This window comes from Condylostylus longicornis, unplaced genomic scaffold (genome assembly GCF_029603195.1).
Source record: "Condylostylus longicornis isolate FDR11 unplaced genomic scaffold, ASM2960319v2 ptg000010l, whole genome shotgun sequence".
Taxonomy (NCBI): domain Eukaryota; kingdom Metazoa; phylum Arthropoda; class Insecta; order Diptera; family Dolichopodidae; genus Condylostylus; species Condylostylus longicornis.
This window is the reverse complement of record NW_026577979.1, coordinates 5,281,594-5,304,405: the sequence shown is the minus strand read 5'-3', so window position 1 is coordinate 5,304,405 and position 22,812 is coordinate 5,281,594. Positions and strand designations below refer to the sequence as shown.

Here is a 22,812-nt window from a genome sequence, read left to right as displayed (position 1 = left end):
ATTATTGCTCTAATTTTAATTTAAATCAATTAAATTTTGTTTTCCATTTGAAAACCAACTTATTAAAATGTAATCCATTATAATATTAACCATTCTATCTCATGAGAAGCCTCGTCTCATTTAAGTTGAAAGCAGAACAAAAGCGATTTTCCACGGGTACTAAGAATTTCATCGCCGGCAGTTAAATAGTCTAAATTCCTATCTTACCAATAATGTTTCTTTTTGACATTATCAGTTTCCATGATCGTGTTACATATGTAAAGTACTGTTCAAATTCTTTTTCCGTTCCGCACTTGTTTTGTGTTCCGCACAGAAAACGTCCGCCGTTGCTGTTCGCCGCTTTGATTCTACAGTCACAGTAAAGTGAAAAATGAAGTAAGGATATTTATTATTCAATATTCATTTGACAATCTCTTTAGAAGTATTATCGATTGAAGTTGGTTTTGTAACGAATTAATTTTATAGGAAAACACCAATTTGATTGATATATGCGCAAAATATTTCACACCACAGAGTAGATTTCATTTTTATTTGAATCCTTTAATTTTATTCGAACCGGACTTTCACAAATTCCACATATATTCCATTAAAATAAAAAAAATAATTACAATAAAATGTCGCTGCCTGTAATCCCAATAAACTTATTGTTTTTTTAATATATTTTTATATTCAGCAAAAGCTGAACATTTCAAAATACGGAAAGTGCTGCCACTTTAGAATATATTAACAAAATTTGGCTTTTTATGACTTAAAAATAATTTTGGCTACATTACTTATTATAAAGTCAGATTTATCATAGAATCTTTTTTACTTAACTCTCTTTACTCATATTCATGTCTTTCTTATGCTTTGTTTAATTTTTTTTTTTTGGCGTAGAACTTTTTTCGAAAATATTAAAAATTTAAAAGTTTAGGCCTGTATTTGAAAATGTTGGCATATAAAATTTTTTTAAAGCGGCAATGCTGAATGCAAAAACAAAACAAATAAATTTTTCTCATAAATTTTTTCAATTTAACAAAAGTGAGTAATAAAGTTGTTGATTGGGTTGCATTAGAAATTAAAAGAAAAATTATAAATTGAGTGTTTAAAAATTGAAAAATAATATATAAATTATTTTTAAAAGGGGACAGAGGTAATTAAACTTATAAAAAACATTAATTTCATAAGATTTATTAATGAAAACAAATTTTTCCCTGAGGGTGTGGTGTTAAACTCAAGTGCCTAATGGCGTTTTCAGGTTTTTTTTTAGTACGTACATACATATCTAACATAAATTATTTAAGTTCTTAAAAAACTTTCTAAAAATTTGTTAAAGCAAATGTTTGATTATATGGAAAATATCAAATCGAGGAAAATAATTCATTTCAGCTCTAATTTTTATTTAATAATGGTTTTTATAATGGCGAGTATACAAATGGGTAGACAAAATATTTAGCCTATTAATATTAATGGGCTAAATATTTTGTCTGCATTTTTTCATATTCCTATAAAATATATGTATGTACACACTGCATAATGTATGGATATATGGTTTGAGTATCTATATTTGTGTACACCATATACATGTGTATATATGTATATATGATGAAAAGTGCATACATACATTTTAATACAAAATGGCATTTGGATGGCTATATGAGCTGGTTGCATTAAATTAATTGTGCAAGTGTATATTATAATTTTGAATGTGTGTATATTTGTATGTACGTACGTACCCACATATTTATATATGTGCAAGATATGCATTACCCTTTATTTTTTTTTTTTTATGTTAAAGAAATGTATACATTTTTACAACCATAATTGTAATTTACTTTTTTATTTTCAGGTGTTAAATATTCACCATGACTTATCAAATGCCTCCTCAAAATCGTACGAGTAAGTTAATTTTATTAAAACAAGTAAACGATTTAACAATGCTTATATAGGAAAAATATATTTAAATTTTTTAAACATTAATATAAGCAGGTTTATATAAATATATATTGTTACTTTATGGGCAGTGAGCATCTACATTTTTGTTTCTTCATAAAATATGTCTATATGTATATATATATTGATATATGTATATGCATAGGTAAATTAAATTTCGACTTTAGGTTATGCCTATTTTGATTAGAAAATATATATGTGCATGAAAATATTTTAATAAATAAATAAATATACATTCCAAGGCATAACTCAAGAAAAAATAAACATAATCCGGTTAGCAAAGTGAATTAAAAAACTGTATATTATTTTTGAAAGACATACTTAAAGCAACATTTTGATACTTAAGCATTTGCATATGGTGTATTAAGTAGATAATAGTTGCGGTTCCAATTCCAAAATTCAAAACTAGAACAATTAGCAGACACTAATAACTAATTATTCCTATTAATAACTAATTGTTTTGTTACAATTTTATTTTACTATTCTATTACTATTTTCCTCTTAGGGTTGAAGTAGTAAAAAAAAAAGAAAATTATTTTTAACATAAAATTCCTAATATTAGTATCTGATACGTGTACATATGAAGATTCACACATGATCCATTATAAATGAGTATTATTTTCCCTTACTTAAAAGAAGCTCTTAATATGTATATAAATGTAAGTTTTAATAATTATTAAAATTTTGTACAACTGCCTATTAGTATTCGTTTTGTACGAGAGTTAGATATGCTATTAAAACGTCACGCAAACTTAGCTTTTAATTGGTATGTTAAAAATTATTTCAGCGCAGAATTAAAGGATTTTTGTAGTTTAATAAAACATGTCGCTGTTCGATAAATTTAAAATATAAATTGGTAGTTGCTGCCTTTAAGATAGTTGCATAGGTAGACAGCTGGAGACACACAGTTTCAATTTGGCACGAAAGCCTGTTAAAGTATACACTTTCTTGTTTTGCATCTAACATGCAGATCGGAATCAAAATTAGCATAAAAGACAGACTAGTACTGGTGTCGCTTGAACGACGCTTAAAAAACTGCACTTTATATTGGTGAATTTCGGCATATATTTCAAAAAGTACAACTTATTTCGAAAATGGATCTTGATTAGAACTTTAAAATCTTTTTATCTCAAAAACCTAGTTCAAAAGGGCAATTCAGCTTATTTTTAGTTCTCTTAAAGGGATACATATACTGGCATCTAATACTGAATCGACCTGTGCATGCAGTTTTAATTTAGTTGTGACGTGAGCTTTTCAAAATTCTTACTAATTTGATGAACCGCTTAATAAAAGATCCCGAATATTCAATTTTGACCGGTATTCAATTTTGATAAAGATCAAAATAGACACTTGCTATTCAGTGATCAAAATAATCACTTGCTACGAGTATTAATAAATATTTGAAATAGTTTACTAGTTTGTAGGCAAAACTTATTAGTTACTCTCTATCTGTCCGTCTGTTCATAAAACGTCTGCAAGCTTTAATATAGAAATTTTCACAATTTTCTGTTAAAAAAAATTCATTATTAAAAATTTATTTTTTGTTTTTTTCTTGCAAAAATGTTGAAATTTAAAAAATAACCTAATTGCGGAGTTTAGTTGCGTTGGAAGTTAATTTACAAGGTAGTTTTGTGTAGGTGCAGTATTAAATCTGTATATTTTAAGAAATATTTCCTATATATCTGATTTTGTAGTTAACGATACATATTTCTTACTTAACATAAGGAAAATATTTTTTTTTTTTTGGCCAAATAAGTATTTTTTCATTTTTTCAACCCCTAGATATATGCAATTTCCTATATTCGTCAGTAAATGGCATTCGGGTAAATATTTCGTTCTATTATCACTACTTTTTATTATTAAGAAATTTTTCTACGCAAATATAAATAAATATATTTTATATTAAAATTTACATGCATACATAACATAAATGTATTATATTTATTTAAATAAAATATCCATAAACAATTTATATGGATATTACTTATATATTGCATAAACAAAACGTCTATGTACAACATACGTACATGTTGAGAAATCCTTATAATTTTCATTAATAAAAACGAATTTGACTTTGACTATATGAAGACTAAGGGTAAAATATGAGACAGTAAGCTAAAAAACAAAAAAGGGATAAAAGAAAAAAATAATCATTATAATGTAACCGTACACTTGCCTGAAGTACTAACAAAAAAAATGTATATGCATATTTATATATTCATGTACACCTAAATATATTTACGTTTATGTACCTACCCTGACTTTCCTTTATAATTTCTGAAAAGCGACATAATAAATTAAAGGAAAAAAAAATGTTGTATAAAGGAAAATATTAAAACATTTTTTCATTTTTTTTTTAATTTATGTTTGCCTGTTTGTTGCTTGTAATATTTAAAGCGTCTATGGTAGTTGCAATGCTAACTCTATTTACAGTATATTAAAGCAGAAAACAATAACAAGAAAATTTTTTTAAAGGTGTAAAAATTTGTTTTCAAATTTCCAGTAAAACGATATTAATTTGTTTAATAATTATATGTGTTTTGTATAACATATAATTTAAATGTTCATACGTCATTAAAACTCCTACATATAGAATCATTTTGGGATTTGCAATCTCATGATTTTCAGAGTAAAACTTTTCACTGCAATAGCTCTTCTGTATAATATTATAATTTTTGATTTTTAGTTAAGTGAACTTCGGAATTTTAGAATAGATAATCGTTGAATTTAGAATAGGTTTATAATCGTTGTAAAACAAAATAAACAGAAATGCCCCTGTAATATACGTAAGCAACAAGTGAGTTATAGTAGTAACATTATTACCTTCAGTAGAATCAGAGAAAATGGACATTTTTTTTTTACTTTCAAGCAAATGTATTTTTTTTGTAATTGTTATATTGCGATTATTACAAAAAAGAAAACCATGAAAATAACGTTAAATTATTTCAATAAACATGTACCTACGAGGGCTAAATATATACTAAGGAAAATTGCTGAATTCATTAATAAAATTTCATAGTCAAGATGGTAATCAAAAAGTAGCATTAACAAAATATTTCCAATAACAATAAAGAGTATGTAGGGTAACAAAGACGATGCTAAGAATTTTGTAATTTACAATTTACTTAAATACGTATTTATTGAATATTTAATGCAAATATTGGCATATGAAAATATATAAGTACAAGCAGTTCTATTATGATTTCCGCTCGTTGAACCCTACGAAGTACGAACTTAGCTACGACGTAAACTTTTGAATAATCACAAATTGTTTGTGATTATTGCAAAAAAGTGTACGTCTTAGACCGTTCTCTTTAAATTGTTACGAACGGAATTCATGGTAGGGCTCGAAATCTTTTTTGATATGAATTTCAGAATTGACTGTAATATTAATGTTCCTTATTATTACTAACATAGGAATGATCGCATAAATGAAGGGGAAATGGGCGAATATAAGAAGACATTATTATAAACATAATATAAATTTTAAATAAAATCTTATTGTTTATGGATATTTTATACAAGCCTCGTACATAATACATATACTTATACTTAGTTGTAATGTTATATGTTTGTGTATAACATTTCTTCTCTACATTTAAATAGAAATGTTAAATTTATAAGAGACATCATAATATTATAGTTAAGACAACCACAGTAATAAATTACTTGGATATTTTTTATTATTTTTATCATTTTTTTTTTTAATTTTCTTTGATTTTCTTTATAATTTCAACTGATTTGATTTGAATTTCATGTGATATGAAAACTAAAAGGAAAGTGTTTGCATAGTAATTTACAATAGTACAACTAAAAGTATGAATTTGACGCTTGTCCACTAAGGATTCTAATTCTTTAGAAAAATTTTAAATAAGAAGAAACAAATTTTTTAAATCTCTTTAAAAATGAGTAAAAAAAATATTAAAGAGGAAGCATATTAAAAAATTTGTTTGGAAAATTTTTGTAATAATAATATTAAGAAAGTTGTTGAAATACGAAAATTTTATTGGACTTTTATATCGGCTATGCAAATTATAGATTTAGAAGTTACAATTTTATATAAAAAGAAATTTAATGTTTCATTGTGAATTTATTCAAGAAAAAAAATTTGGTAGATATTAGACATATATTTATGCTGTTGAGTTCAAAAAAGTTATTCAACAAATTTTTTTTTATTTTTAAAACACAAATGTCACAAAATGGTGCTTTTGTTATTTAAAAATTAAAACAGAAGTCATAAAATGGTACTTTTGTAATTTTTAATTTCATTTATTTGAATTTAGAACTTTTTGAATTATGGCGGCGTTTATTAAAACCGTATTTCTACAATGTATAGTTTTCAGTAACGTACTACAAAAGTAATGCGACAGTAGCTTTTGTATTCAGTAATACTAATGTTAGGTAATATCAAAATTATTTAGTTTAGCCAGCTAAAAATTTTGATATACTTTTGTATTCAAAATTTTTTTTTTATTATTTTGATACAAATATATATTTTTTTTAACTAATTGTTAAAAATAGTGTATTAAACTTTCATCTCCCAGAATTTTCATTGATGTAAAAGAAAATTCAAATTTGTGAATTTAATAGTCTGGAGTTTTAGAATAAAAAGTCATAATCATTTTTGATACAGGGTGTTTTTTCATTTCCTTACAAATAGTTTTCAATAAAATTTTTGAAATACAATCATGTTATTCAAATTTAAATTTTATACTAAAAGATATGGAATTTTTGCAATTATTGTGCTACTACGTGTTACTGTTTAGATTTCGAAATTCAAACAGAAAGCAAATGTTTTAAAAATATTTTTGGAAAAAAATATTTATGTGTTTTCAAAAACTAATTTTTGAACTTTTTTGTAAATTAAAGCTTATCATTCAGCAGGTAAATATTAAATACTTTATTCACTAACACTTTGTAGCGCAAGGTGTTAACAAATTAAGTACATTGTTAGAGAAAGAACCATATTTAACAATATTCGCTCTGAAACTAGAAAACGTGTTGCTTTATTTTTTTACTTGTTTTGTATAAATTTTTATTGTCGAAAAATTTTGGTATATTTGAAAATGTTAATACCATTCGAAATTTGAATAATTTGACTGAAACCACTGTAACAACAGAAATCAGTTAAATTATCTTCTAGCTTATTTTTTTAACTATTTATTTTTTCATAACTTTTGAAGTTTTACAGTGCACATTTCCAAAAAAAAAGAAAAGGCAAAATTCAAAAGCGTAAAATTTAAACTAAAAGAAACTTGTTGTATTTATTTTAATATTATGAAATCACACAGAAATATTTTACTGGTAATTTTAATGGTAGAAATTTGAAAAATTGTTTTTTGATCCTTAAATTAAAAATATATAACGCTTATTTTTATTTACTTTTTACTTTTAATGATTAAAAACCTGTTGAACTGAAATAATGTTAACGGTTTCATTTCGAATTGTACTAACAAGAAGTCATCAAAAATTTTAATTTATGTTAAAATAAAAAAAAAAAAAACAGTCAAAGCAATTTACAGAAAATAAAACTCAACTCATGCGCAAATTCTGCAAATTTACAGTTCCTTTTTTCGTTTATTTTTCTTTTCTTTTTATTCAAAACCAAGTTTTTTAGGGCTATACAAGACTTCGGTTATTACTTTTTCAGTTCACTATTCAAGAAACTGTGAAAGAAATAAGAAGAATCTGATATTTTATAATTATTTTTAAAATAATGTGCATCATTTAAATTATATATAGCATTGAATACTTTTCAAAAAATTAATTATGTTTTATAACATGTAAACTTATAAACATTCGATATAATTGTTTATTACTAAAAATAAATCAACTAAAAAAATAATAATTTAAAACTTTTATAACAATTTTTTTTTTTATTTATTTTATTTAAGTGCCGCACAATCAATACAATCCACCAGATTTACCAATGGTGTCGGCAAAGGAGCAAACTTTAATGTGGCAGCAAAATTCATATATGGGAGATTCAGGAATTCATTCAGGTGCTGTCACTCAAGTGCCATCATTAAGTGGTAAAGAAGATGATGGTATGGATGGTGATCCGTTGATGTTTGATTTGGATCAAGGTTTTCCACAAAATTTTACACAAGATCAAGTTGATGATATGAATCAACAACTAAGTCAAACACGTTCTCAAAGAGTACGAGCTGCTATGTTTCCTGAAACATTAGAAGAAGGAATTGAAATTCCATCAACACAATTTGATCCACAACAACCGACTGCTGTTCAACGTCTGTCTGAACCATCGCAGATGTTAAAACATGCCGTTGTAAATTTAATTAATTATCAAGATGATGCTGAGTTGGCTACACGTGCCATTCCTGAATTAATAAAATTATTGAATGATGAAGATCAAGTTGTTGTATCACAAGCTGCAATGATGGTACATCAATTATCAAAGAAAGAAGCTTCACGTCACGCTATTATGAATAGTCCTCAGATGGTTGCAGCTTTAGTTCGTGCAATATCGAATAGCAATGATTTGGAAACAACTAAAGGGGCTGTCGGAACTTTACATAATTTATCTCATCATCGTCAAGGTTTATTGGCTATATTTAAAAGTGGTGGTATACCAGCACTAGTAAAATTATTATCGTCACCGGTAGAATCTGTATTATTTTATGCTATAACTACCTTACATAATTTACTTTTACATCAAGATGGCTCTAAAATGGCGGTTCGTTTAGCTGGGGGTTTACAAAAAATGGTCACACTCTTACAACGTAATAATGTAAAATTCTTAGCCATTGTTACTGATTGTTTACAAATTTTGGCATACGGAAATCAAGAAAGCAAATTAATTATATTAGCTTCTGGCGGTCCTATCGAATTGGTTCGTATCATGCGCTCATATGATTATGAGAAATTGTTATGGACAACATCTCGTGTATTGAAAGTTTTATCTGTTTGCTCAAGCAATAAACCAGCAATTGTCGATGCTGGTGGAATGCAAGCATTAGCAATGCATTTAGGCAATCAATCTGCGCGTTTGGTGCAGAATTGTTTATGGACTTTACGTAATTTATCTGATGCCGCAACGAAAGTTGATGGGATGGAAGGATTACTCCAAAGTCTTGTTCAAGTATTGGCCTCAACTGATGCAAATGTTGTTACATGTGCTGCTGGAATTTTATCAAATCTTACTTGTAATAATCAACGTAATAAAGCGACAGTTTGCCAAGTTGGAGGAGTTGATGCCTTGGTTCGAACGATTATCAATGCTGGTGATCGCGAGGAAATTACAGAACCAGCAGTATGTGCATTACGTCACTTAACATCCCGTCATGTTGACTCCGAAATGGCTCAAAATGCCGTTCGCTTAAATTATGGTTTATCAGTTATTGTAAAACTTTTGCATCCACCATCCAGATGGCCATTAATCAAAGCTGTTATCGGATTAATTCGTAATTTGGCTCTTTGTCCCGCAAATCATGCACCATTAAGAGAACATGGGGCAATTCATCATTTGGTTAGACTCTTGATGAGAGCTTTTCAGGACACAGAGAGGGTAAGTAAATAAAATTTTAAAATGAAAAACTGGTCTTTTTAAACTTTATTGTTTTAATATTTTCGTTAATAGAAATTTATAAATAACTAATATATAAAAAAAAATGTTATATTTCATTTAATCATTAATTCTAGCAACGATCCTCCGTCGCAAGCACTGGATCGCAACAACCATGTGCTTATGCAGATGGGGTTCGTATGGAAGAAATTGTTGAAGGAACTGTGGGAGCTTTACATATTCTGGCAAGAGAATCACATAATCGTGCTCTAATACGCCAACAAACGGTTATTCCAATATTTGTCCGTTTACTTTTCAATGAAATTGAAAATATACAGGTTAAATTTCATTTTTTTATATTTTAAAAATTTTTGATAAACATTAGAAAAATTTAAATTCTATTTTAATATTTACAAAATTAAAATGATTTTATTTTAAATTTACATTTTTAGCGAGTTGCTGCTGGCGTTTTATGCGAACTGGCAGCTGATAAAGAAGGAGCTGAAATAATAGAACAAGAGGGAGCGACTGGGCCTTTAACAGATCTTTTACATTCACGAAATGAAGGTGTTGCAACATATGCCGCTGCAGTACTATTCCGTATGAGCGAGGATAAACCTCAAGATTATAAAAAACGATTATCGATTGAATTAACAAATTCTTTGTTACGTGAAGAAAGCAATATATGGGATAACACAGATTTAGGCCTGGGGCCTGATTTGCAGGTAAGCTGAATTTAATTTTACAATTTTCTATATAAATGTGTCCAATTTTATGAATAAATTTTGTTTTGTGTATTATTCAAAAATTGAATCAATAACTTTTTTATGTTCCCCCATACATAAAAAAAATAATATGTAAATACTTTACATATATTATCTGTAAAATTATACATTAATGTTATATATTTAAAATATACATTCAAATACGTATAGATATGTATGTATAGTACATAAATATATTAAATTCATGAAATTTCCTGTTTGTTAAAATCTTAATAACCAAAAACAAAAAAGGTATGGTCATCTATATGTGTTTTTCATTTTTCTCAATTATTTCTGTTTTAAAATATTTTTAATTTTCTTAAAAAAGAAACAATTGTAAATAATATTAAGAAATTTACAAGTTTTAAAACTCAAATATTCAAGTATACCAAATCCAATTTGAAAAAAAATACACAACATTTCTAAGGCACTATTTTTTATTTCACTTAATTGCACCATTCGTGTATAAATTAAAAATATTAAAAATGCAATTGGGTGAGAAGTTAATCTATTATACTAACCAGTTAATTTTGTAGTTTTCACTAAATAATATAATTAAAATAATCGAAATAATTCCAAGTCATTCGAATATTTATATTTAATTTCAATGTGTATTCAGAAATATCAATTTCAGTTTGTGATGCAAGGTACATATTTATTTTAAAAATGTATATTCACAGAATTAATTTCACTAGAAATATACTAGGAATTTATAATTTTATCTTTACAATTGAATTATTTATCATTTCATACAAAATTTTTATATCGTAAATAAGTAAATTTATTACATTATAATTAACTGGTTTAAAATAAAATTTAAGGTCTTAGTTAAAGAAACAATTTGAAAGCTATTGAAAGATTTCAACGTTCCAAAAAGCTTTGATTGACATTTCTCTTACTATCTATGTTTATTTGTACTTTTTGTTAATTAGTTTTAAATTCTAAATTTAATTCAATTGATCTTCTAAATATTTTTTAAAAATTAAAGTTTTGAATCTAATTTAAATATCAATTTATATCACATATTTGGTATATTATGCGACATAAAGCTAAAATCGTTTCGAATGTCATGCAAATACTAATTTCTAATAAAACAAATAAATTTTACTAATAAATTTATTTTATAATGTTTAAAAAATTAATGAAAAATATTTTAAAAACATAGAAAAGCTGCATAAATATTTTAAAGTAAAAAGTATACATTTTTTATACAATTCATAATTCCCTATAAATCTAAAATTTATCTAAGAGAAATTTTTTTATAAACGACTTTATGTTTTGAAAAAAAATATAAACTTCTCTTAATCTCATTTTCCAATTAAAATTTTTCTCCATAAATAGATAAAATAAATATAATAATTATTAAATAATTAATTATCACATTTTTTTCTTTTCATTTTCATTTAATTTTTTTATTACTTTCATTATATTCATTATATTTTTCTTTACTTTTTCTTTAAATTTTTTTAATTCTCTTTTTTTTTTTATGTTTCGGTGTTTTTTGATTTAATTTTAACAACTAAAACCAAAAAAAAAAAAACAAAATATCGTAAAACTTGCAAAATGAAAATAAAAAAAAATAAAAAATCCTATAAACGGCACCAAAAATCAAAAACATAACCGAAAAAAAACCCAACTTAATTCAACAAAATAATCGCGGATTATGATTTTCTTTTGCACTGTTTGAAAATATTAAAAAAAAACCTAAAATCACACAAAATAGGATATGCTTGGGCCAGATCAAGCATACGAGGGTTTATATGGACAAGGCCCTCCCAGTGTTCACAGCTCACATGGAGGTCGAGCCTTCCAGCAAGGTATGTATCTATAAACTAAGTTGCATGTTAATATTTATACCAAAAACGAAAAATACTAAAAATAATTATAATAAGTAAAATTTTAAATAAATTATTATAGTGCTGTTTAAGACTCGTATATATATATATATTTAATCATATACGAAATAATATGATTATATTTATGTATATATATATATATATATATATATATATATATATATATATTATATTTATATATATGTGTACTTATATTACAATAGTAGTTCAGTTATGAATATTTAACCTAATTGATAATTGTTGACGAATTGACAATCGACATTTTACTTGATCGATTCCAAAAAAAAAATAAAATTATAGGTAAAATATAGCTATAATACACTTCAATTATTGGCAATTCAAATTTCGTAATTGAACTCTATATTAAATAATTTTTATAATTAAGTTAACACGCAAATAACATTTTTTTTTATTATTAACTTCACATAAAATATATAAAATAACCTAACATTATACTAACAGATTTTTCAACAATATTTACTTAACTAAATAAAAATTTATGGAGATTTTATTTATTTACTTATTTTTTTTTTTTAAATAAAACAATAAGGATTGATTGAAATATTTGAATTTATTGATTGATTACATTTTTTTATATATAAATAATGTCATAATGAATGCACCAAAATGCACCACTTACACAACACACTTAAAAAAATATAAAATATTCAATAAGAAAACAGATTACATAACATACATAAAATGGTTTGTATTACAGAGTGGTTAAGAATTTATAACTTTTGACCACAATTAATCAAAAATTTAAAAAAAATGTCTCAAAAAGGAATTCCTTTTTTTTTTTGTATTATAATTGTTTAGAAAACAAATGTTTTTATATAATATAAATTTATATATTTTATAATTATGTTATTTTTTTGAATGCTATGGTTATACTTTTCTTTATCCCGAAATAAAACGAGGAGTTTTAAAAATCTATTTTTATTTTAAATATTTAAAAGCAAAAAAATATAGAATATAAAATATAAAAGTATGTAATTGCTTTAACTTTATAATTATTATGTAATTAATTTCATTATTATTATAATCGATTTACCGACAATGTTGAAAATTTGAAACATCAACAATATGGTTAATAAAATTTGCGCTGAATCCAACAAACACAATAATAATTGTGAAAAAGGTATAGGTTTCATTTACTTTTTTTTTCATAAAAAAAAAACAATCAGAAACAAAAAAAATGCTAGACTATAAATTTATCCCAGTTTTTTTTTTAAGCTTTTACCGTTTATTAAAAATTTCTATTTTATGTTCTATTATTAAATTGCTACATCATAGTTATTCAAATTATCATTCATGTAACAAAATAAATTAATTTATTGCCTTCCTAATTATATTTTTAGTGATATTTACAGAAGAGATGTAAATTCGTATACTAAATCGAATGAAATATCTAAATTTATTTGTTATAAATAATTGGTAAAATGCGAATATGCCATTTGAGAAAATAAGTCAAATCATAAAATTTATACTCTTATCAATTAATATTCTATTGATATTTAATTTTACGAACAGAAAACTGAAAATTATTCTAATTTTCATTTTTGTTTTTTAACCTTTATTCTTTTAACTATGAGGATTAAGTATTCCCTCCTTCATTTTTTTCTCTTTTTTGGTATAAAATTAAAAGTCAAATAGAAAAAAATAGAAATTTTTAACGTAGCTATTTCAAAATCCAAAATGATGGTAATCTTTGTTAAATTGTACAAAACATAATTAAAATTTAAACATTTTTTGCAAAATAACAAAAAAACGGTAAAATTTTTACTTATTTTTTTTAATTCCCAAGTAGTAAAATCTAATTAATTATAAAATGAATCTGCGAAAATTTAAAATTAAAGTAATTAAATGTAGTTTGTCCAATGCTTTTTTTTAAAGAAAAACAACCATATTTGTGTTTTATATAAGAATTTAAAATTGTAAAAATTTAATTTCTGTTAAAAAATGTTATCTGCATTAGACATTTTCTTTTTTAATTATTAAGTACCGAACCCCTTCCCCCTCAAAAACCAATTTATTATAAGTACAACCCTCTTTGAAAATTGATTATCTCCCTTTTGTAGATTAATCGAATTTCTGTGCACTGTTAAAAAATCATTTTATTTTATCTTGTTTTTCTTTTTATCATAATCGATTTACTGAAAAATAAGTTTTAATATGTTTATTATTTAATTTTTATCGTTATTTTCAATGCTTAATGTAAATTTCAATGCTGATGATGATTTGTATGAAAAAAACAAAAATTTAAGAAAAGTATTAAATTAATACAATAACTTAACATTTCACTTACAACCAACACGAAACCTACCCGCCCCCACCCCCCACTAATTAATTTATCTGCCATTCTTTGCCATATATCATAATTGTTAATAACATAATAATCATTTTTCTTTTTAACATTTTCGTTCTTATTTTAATTGTGTATTTCTTTAATTACTTTTGATTTCTTACAAGTATTCCCACAAAATCCCCCCTTCTTTTATTGTTGACCTGTCGTTATATTGAAAAAAGTTAAAAAAAAAACCTAGAGAAATGTAACTACACACCTTTGAACATTACATGATTATATATTATATCTCTCATTTAAAGCTTAAATTCTTGAATCCAAGTTGATTTAGTTTTCTGAAAACAAAAAAAAATTTTAAAATATAGCATTAATAATTCGGAGTTTTGATGATTCTTTTTAAATACAAACAACAACTTTCTGCCAGACATAGTTCATAAATTCTTTTTTTTTTTTTTTATAGAAAAATGAAAAATACAAAAACAAATAATTTTAAAAGAAATTAAAAAGAAAAATACTTGCAAAATATGTAAAATAAAATTTTCTTTTTATTTGAAATCTTTTTTTCTTTTTTAGCTAAGCCAGCCTAACATATATCATCACTAAATCATAATGCAATGGAAAATTAAAATATGGGATATAAAATATAATATTTAATCTAAAAATTAAAAAAATAATTATTATTTATAATACAAGTAACAATACAAATTCGTTAAAATTAAAATCAAAACAAAAAAAAAGCAAAAAAAAAAAAACCTTTAGTATAGTGAAAGCAAAAAATCCAAAAAAAAACCAATCAACCAAAGAAATCTTTTCTTTTTAATTTAACAATATTTAAAATAAAAATAACAAAAGCAAAAGTTATAAAAAAATTAATTAAAAAAACCAAAAAAAAAATCATTAAACAAAGCACAACCAACTTCGAATTTAATAAAGACGATAATATTAAATAAAAGGCAAACAATTATATAGGTGATTATCTAAAGATTTCAAAAAAAAAACTGATTACATACACATGCATATATAAAATATATTGTACCTTTTAAACTTCAAAATTTTATAATCAATTTCGAAATTCCAAATTTTTAATTTTTTTTTTTTTCAAATTGTAGGCCTTTTTATAAACGTAGTATATCACGATATATAGCGAAAACTACTTTAATTGCCAACCTAATTTGCAGTATACATTGCGTTTATAAAAATCTCTTATATTGATTGTAATCATACAAAACTAATTATTTAAAATTAAATCTTAAAGAGTTTATAATGGACCTGATATTAATTTTGTAATTAATTGCTCTGGAACTTATTCTTGAAATTTTTTTCAATATAACTTAAGTTCGGTTGAAGCTTTTCAAAAATCAATTTTCAACAGTGAATCAAAATCACTAAAATTCAAATTAGTTTGAACTTATACGTTTCGCAAACACTACAACTTTCACAAAATTTAATTATGCCTGAAATATAAAGATTATTCCAAACTCAATCTCATTTGAAAGCAAACTTTATTTACATTAAATTAAGAAAGTCATATTTGATGTTATTATTAAGGTTATCTTTGAAAATGCAGTTTTCTATTGCGTTATTAACTTAGAACTTAATTAATTTTAGCATTAAACATTGAAGTTTTTGTAGTAGTTTTTTTCTCTACTGCTAAAGAAAATTTTTGCAGTTGTTGAAGTCATATGTTTTTATTCAATTAAAAAAATTCAATATTTCATTACCTATAGAATTTAAAATACATATTAACTAAAAACGAAAATACAAAACTTATTCTAATAACTTTTTTTAAACCCTTTGACACTTTGATTTTTTTATTTGGAGTAGTCAATTAAAACTACACTTAATTTTTGAAAACTGATTATAGTTGCAGTTGTTAAAAATTAAGTTCTGAAACAGAACTGAATTATCAAAAATACATTAATTCCAGTATTAACAAATATTGAAAAAATAAATACTATTTATTATTATTGAAATTGATTAAAATACACAATGATTTGAAGTTAAAATGGGTACAATTTATGTGGAAACAAAACAAAGTTATTAAGTTTTAGTTGTTCATTCTTAGTTTGGTATCAAAAAATAATTAAAAAAATAAAAACCCTAAACAAATTATTTTATACAGTCAGAAAAAAAAGAATTTTCCAAAATTATTTTTTTAATTTTTTCTTGGTTTTTTTTTTTTGTTTATAATTTTAATGTTATTGAAATGCAAAATATATTCAAATATCACGTTTAAATCATTTCAAATTTAATTTCTTTTTTTTTTTTTATATAAAAAAAAAACTTCTTTTTTATAATTATTGTACAAATAATTGTGATATAATAAATAATTGGCATATAAAATTTAAAATAATTTTATATATTTTTAATTTCTTTTGATAATTTGCATGAAATTGTGTTCCAAGATTAAATTTTTTTTTCTAATATTTTTTGCAATTATAAAAAATGTTTTTAAGATTTTTGAAATTTTTTCGTTTTTTTTTTTTGCGATTTTTTTTTTATATACAAAACAAGAGACGAATAATTGGGATTTACTATTTTTTTTTTTAATTTATTATGTTAGAATTGAGTTTTTTTTTTTTATGGAATGAAAAATAGATAATGAAAATTTCCATTATTTTTCTAACAATAATAATTGTACTATACATTTTTGTATGTTCGTCACATATCTAAAGGAAATTCAAAAACGTAAAATTTTCCGCATCGATTCAACTATTATAACGGCATCGCTGTAACCCTATGAATCATGACTCTGATATGTGATTGACTTTTTGTACATTCTTTTTTACAATATTGATAAAGATTTGATTTCTTAAATTTCATAAATTTTAAATAAAAATGAACAAAAAATTATTATTAAAAAAGCAAATTTTTGAGTATTTTCGTCAAAATTTTAAAATCTGTAAAACATAAATTATAAATTATACATGTATATACATAAAAGTTACAAATTGACAAATATTTATTTATATTATACGATCACTGCGTTTTTGAATTTTCTTTCTACTTTGAAACCAAATCTTAAGGTTCAAAAAAATTTTTATAGCAATTTGTTTTTTTTTTTTTTACGGATGGTTTTTTGGTGTGATCAACGATATTGGTTTCTCGATATAGTTATAAACATTCGTATTGCAAAATCATTAGAAATTTTACACTTAGATTAATTATAAAATTAGAAATTTTGGTCTTTAAATTTTTAATAGATACTTTTTCATCTCTTTGGCCTATAATACAATGATGAAATTGTATATTAGAAAGAAAATTAGCTTTGTATTGTACGAATAACATGGAAAAATGTTGGGATTTTATATACACGTAGGTTTTATTTGAGTGTAACATTAACATGCTTATGTTACCCGCAAAAAAAATTACAGTTTCCATTTTATAAAATCTTGATTTTAAAAATTTAATTTTATTAATTCCATTGTTCAATCGTTGATTGTTGCAAACGATTACAATAATAAAAAAGGCTTTAAAAGTAAATTTTTTTTGCCTTCTTTTCAATTAAAACTCTGTTGGTTTAAAATAACATTATTAATTAGCTCAACGCTGATTAATTTCTGTTTGAAATTTTCTTTCTGACTTGTTTACAAACACAATGTAAATTTATTTTTTTTTAATTCTGTATCTTATAAATTTAATAATGAAATTTTTGTTACTCATTATAACAACTGACACAAATTTAGCCCTAAAAAAATATTTGCTTTTTAAAATTCTATAAAACTTTTATAATGGATTTGTAACTATTAAAAATAATATTATATTAATATGTTAATAGATACATAATGTTTAGATAATTTTGAATTAAATTTATTTAAAATTCATATCGACTTGAGGATGACGGTAGATATTAGAGATGAAATAATTATATTTATGTAAATATTTTGCAAAGAAAAGAATTATATTACGAAAATATACATTATTGGTATTTATAAAAATGCAATTCTAACATTTCCTTACTTTAGCCAATTAAAAGTACGTATTTCTAAATCTTTTCTCGAAAAATCATAGTTAAAGTGATTAGTTAAGAAACTAAAGCGATTTAAAATTTTTGACAAATCTCTAAAATTAAATGTATAAATTTCAATTCATAAAAAATTTCGAATTAAATCTGAAAAATAAAATGATTGAGATTAGAATTGTGTTTTTATGAAACACACTTTAATCACAATAATAATATAGAAGGTTTTATATTTATTATTTTAAAAATTCTTTTTATGTATATAAAAACGTATAAACTATCTGTTTATTATAAAAAAAAGATTTCAGAAGAAGTTTAAAATGTGTAGTTATTTTCTTTTTAAATATTAAGTACATAATTATAAAAATATTTTTTTTTTTTTTGTGTTTTGTTTGGATTTTATTTATGAAACATACAATACTATTTTTGATATCTAAAGATCGTTTTTAAAAAGGAATCCTTATTATACATACATGCCAACAGCATATTAATTTGAAATATTATTTATTAAAAAATATTGCAGAAACAAGTAGGCCATTTCATAAATGCAGTATGTATATCGCGATATATAGATAAAACTGCATGTTCACAAACAAATGTTGTGGATCTAGTTTGTTCATAAAAATTACTAAATTTTCACAATAAAGCGAAATTAGTATGAATATTGCAATTAAATCTTATGAATTATTTTGATTTTATAGAATAATTAAAAATATGTATATTGTGTATAAGTATTATGTTATGTTTTTTCTGCATTGTGTTTCGCAGTTTTGCAATATTGCGTTTTGAAAATCTCGAATCTCTAGTAATTAAATATAATTAATGATAATTTGTATGTTACTACATACATTTAACGACATACTGTCAAATTGGTTTTTGTTTTCTTTTTAATATTTAAACGACATGAAAAACAAAAGAAATTGTATTTTGCTCAAGTTTGACATAACAATGCTAGTCGTTAATCGATAGATAAATATTATTGCTTAAAACGATTTTAGTTTAAATCCGTAATTTGTTTATTTTTTTTTGTCAATTTAAATTTTTTTATTTCTTTCAGTTTTTTTTTTATATTGATTTTATTTTTAACACACATAAAACTCTAAATTTTGAATCCTGCTAGATGATAATTAAGTATATTTTATAGAATTTGTGTGTCTCTGTGTTTTGAATTTATTATTAAATTTTTTTTATATTTTTGTAATTTTTTACATTTTTAACTACAAATATATGAAATATTTCAAGTTGAAATGTAATTATTTCTTATTATCTCCATATTATTTTTATTGCTTGTTTATTTAATTGATCCTACTACTGAATCAATCAATTTGAAAAATTTGGTTTTCAAAAATTTTTATAATTGTTGTGTAGATAAAAACTCTAATTTAATATAAATTTTACTTTATACAACAAAATAATTTTTGAAGTGGTTAAATTATCTGTAATGAAATGGAACATTGAGTTTTTAAGCTACGCAAATTTTTAATTTTTATTTTTTACGCATTTTTGTTGCATTAAAATTTGAAAAATAAATTTAGTTGTACTTTTATATTATGTTGGTTTTAAAATAATTTCTCTCTAATATAGATTCTATCAATTGCATCATGATTTCTAAAATATTTTACTTGAACTGAAAATAAAATTAAAGAATACAAAGGGAAAGTTTTCAATCATTTGACAGTAGAATTAGTCTCATTTAACTCCATTAAAATATTATAATATTTAATTTAATTGAATTTCTAAAATATTCTGCTATCAATTGAGTTTAAATTTTCAAATTCTTTAATTTTTCAATATTTCTTTTCAAGAAAATATTAAGTCGCTCGTTCCTTACGTCTTGCACGTTCATTTTTCTTTCATTTTTTTTTGTTCTAATTTTAATTTTTCAAATTATCTGATTTTTTTTTTTATATAAAAAAATTAACTTAATTAATATACATAAACTAATTTTAATATACTTAAGCTATTTACTAATATAAATTTTTTTTTTTAATTTTTTTTTTAAATTATTATTTACTTATTTTTGTTTTTCATATTTTTTCTTTTTTTTTTTTTGTTTATTCCTAAAATTACTTTTTGATCATCACAACAGGATACGATACTTTACCGATAGATTCAATGCAAGGCCTTGAAATTGGTAGTAATGCTGGTGGTGGGAATGTTGGTGGTGGTGGTGTTTGTGGCGGTATTGGACCCCCGATGGGAGCCCCAACATCGCCATATGCAATGGATATGGATGTTGGTGAAATTGGAGCAGGTGAATTGAATTTTGATCTGGATGCTATGCCAACACCACCTAATGACAGCAATAATTTGGCAGCTTGGTACGATACTGACTGTTAGATTTATGAAACTAACAAAACAAAAACCACAAAAATAAAAATTTTAACAAAACTTTTTAATTATAAATCATATCATAAAAAGAAAAATATTTTAACTATATTTTTTTTTGTCGTTTATATTATAATTTAAAAAATAATAACACATATTTAAGTGTTCATTTAGATATTAAGAATTAAAAACAAAATCATCTACAACAATTAAAAAATATAATATAATTGAAACCCTATTTTTTAAATTCATTTTGAAAAACAAAAAAAAAAACAAATATCAAAGGTAAAATGATTAAGCAAATAAAATTTCATACTGATTTTTAATCGAAAACAAAAATATTCCAAAATATTTTTATGAAAGTTAAATAAATAATTTCAATGTATGAATTTAAATGTGTAACCGATAATGTGAAATTGCCGATCGACGGTCACTAATTGGCAATCACCAATTTATGCTAAAAAATACTTTTTAATATAACAACTTTCGTATACAAGTTTTGCATGCAACTGCTTGGTTTAACAACATATTATTTTTGATTTGAATATTTCTAGAATTAGATTTCATTCAATAAAATTCACTTATCCACTTCAAAATATTCCATTTTGCACAAAAAACAAAATCTACAGTTGAAATTTTTTTATTATAAAATTTAATTAATATGAAATTTTTTTTAAAAGGATTTTAACAATATGACAGGCAAAATAAATCTTGTTACAATACAAATGTAGACATCAGCTGTTGACAACATTAAAAATTACAATGCTTTTGTTAATTGATTGTAATATCAATTAAGATGCAAAAGAATTCAACGCGCATTTCATATTATCGATTACATTTTCAATAATAGGGTAACGATGATAATCTTTTTTTTCCTTAACATTAAGATTTGCATTTAAATTTTAAGAAACAAAATTACAAAAAAAAAAAAAAATTAAATCAATTTCAAATATACTTAAAATAAGAAATTGAAAAAAAAATATTAAATGTATTAATAAAAAATTTACAAATTTATGATTAAGTTAAAAAAGCGAAAACAATTTTTTCTTTCTTTGATTTTAAGAAAACACAAATCCAATTGTATTGAATCTATTTTTAATATAAAATATAATAACATTGCCTTTTATTTTATAAAATCATCATATCTTCCGTTTGAAACACAATACAAAAAAAAAAGTAATAAGAATTTTAAAATATTTTATATAAAATTAAGGACATTATATTAAAAAAATAATATACAAATTTCAAAAACAAATGTAATCTTTTTCTTTTGTTTTTTTTTTTTATTATTATTATTAATCAAATAAACAAATACATACTTTTATTTTATAGTTTTTTTTTTATTTTACCCATTAGATTTTTGTATTATGTCACAAGAAAATAGCGACAAAAACACGTACAAGAAAAAACAGAAAATAAAGATCATAAGGTTCAAAAATTTCCTTCTATGTAACAATATTCATGTAGGAATTTAATGCTATACGGACACTCTATGAAAAGAATATGATCTCATCAAATTTCATATTTTGCGGTTGTTGTAAAATATTATTCAATTAAATTATTATTCTCTTGTATTTTAATTTCTTTTTGGTCGAACGCTTGAACATTAAAAAGTTCTATAACTTATTAGTCTTTGTGATAATGTTAATAAAAGATTAATTTCGATATTTAAAAATATTTTAATAATTTTTACAATATTATTTTCAAAAATTGTTACTAAATGCAAATTTATTAATATACATTTGTGTTATTTTAATTTTCTCCTATATTAAAATAAATTATGTTACAAATATATGTTCATATAAATTTATACTCAAATTTAATTGTAAATTTATTGTCAGCAGATTTCGATTAAAATAATCAACGAATAATTCCAGTTTCCTTTTTTTTGTTTTTCCAAATCTGGTAATCTTAAAAATAAAGCTTTAATTTTTTTTAAAGATATTTTAACGTCTATTAAATTTATTTACTAATTTTTTATTTATTAGTTTTCAAATTATTGTTGATCAATCAAATTCAAATAATAAAAGCATCGTTCGTGGGTCCCATGTTTTTTATCTTACTTTTTATTCACTTTCAAATCAGAATTCTCGTTTTTTTTCAAAAAAATATTTTATTTTACCAATATTCATTTTATTCAT

The 22,812-nt window shown here is 23.2% G+C and overlaps 1 protein-coding gene across 3 annotated transcripts; it reads left to right on the top strand.

The window, feature by feature from the left end:
- Positions 1 to 1,004: 1,004 nt before the first annotated feature.
- Positions 1,005 to 22,409, top strand: LOC129618682 (armadillo segment polarity protein). Of its 3 annotated transcripts, XR_008697821.1 has the most exons (8): positions 1,005 to 1,132; positions 1,829 to 1,878; positions 7,827 to 9,460; positions 9,595 to 9,795; positions 9,910 to 10,182; positions 11,945 to 12,038; positions 14,956 to 15,351; positions 20,433 to 20,570. XR_008697821.1 is itself a non-coding variant. In XM_055533581.1 (7 exons), the coding sequence occupies exons 2-7, from the start codon at positions 1,845 to 1,847 to the stop codon at positions 20,681 to 20,683; spliced, it is 2,487 nt and encodes an 828-aa protein (XP_055389556.1). In that variant the 5' UTR covers positions 1,005 to 1,132; positions 1,829 to 1,844; the 3' UTR covers positions 20,684 to 22,409. The 3 variants fall into 3 exon arrangements, 1 of the variants encoding a protein (XP_055389556.1); XR_008697822.1 differs by lacking the exon at positions 11,945 to 12,038; XM_055533581.1 differs by lacking the exon at positions 14,956 to 15,351 and having other exon boundaries at positions 20,433 to 22,409.
- The last annotated feature ends 403 nt before the right edge of the window (positions 22,410 to 22,812 follow it).

Bases quoted from the DNA above. Each gene is read 5' to 3' on its own strand.
- LOC129618682 (XM_055533581.1), top strand. From the start codon at position 1,845: ATGACTTATCAAATGCCTCCTCAAAATCGTACGA. The intron at 9,796-9,909 runs GTTAAATTTCAT...TTACATTTTTAG, and splicing joins ATGAAATTGAAAATATACAG to CGAGTTGCTGCTGGCGTTTT. The intron at 12,039-20,432 runs GTATGTATCTAT...TCATCACAACAG, and splicing joins AGGTCGAGCCTTCCAGCAAG to GATACGATACTTTACCGATA.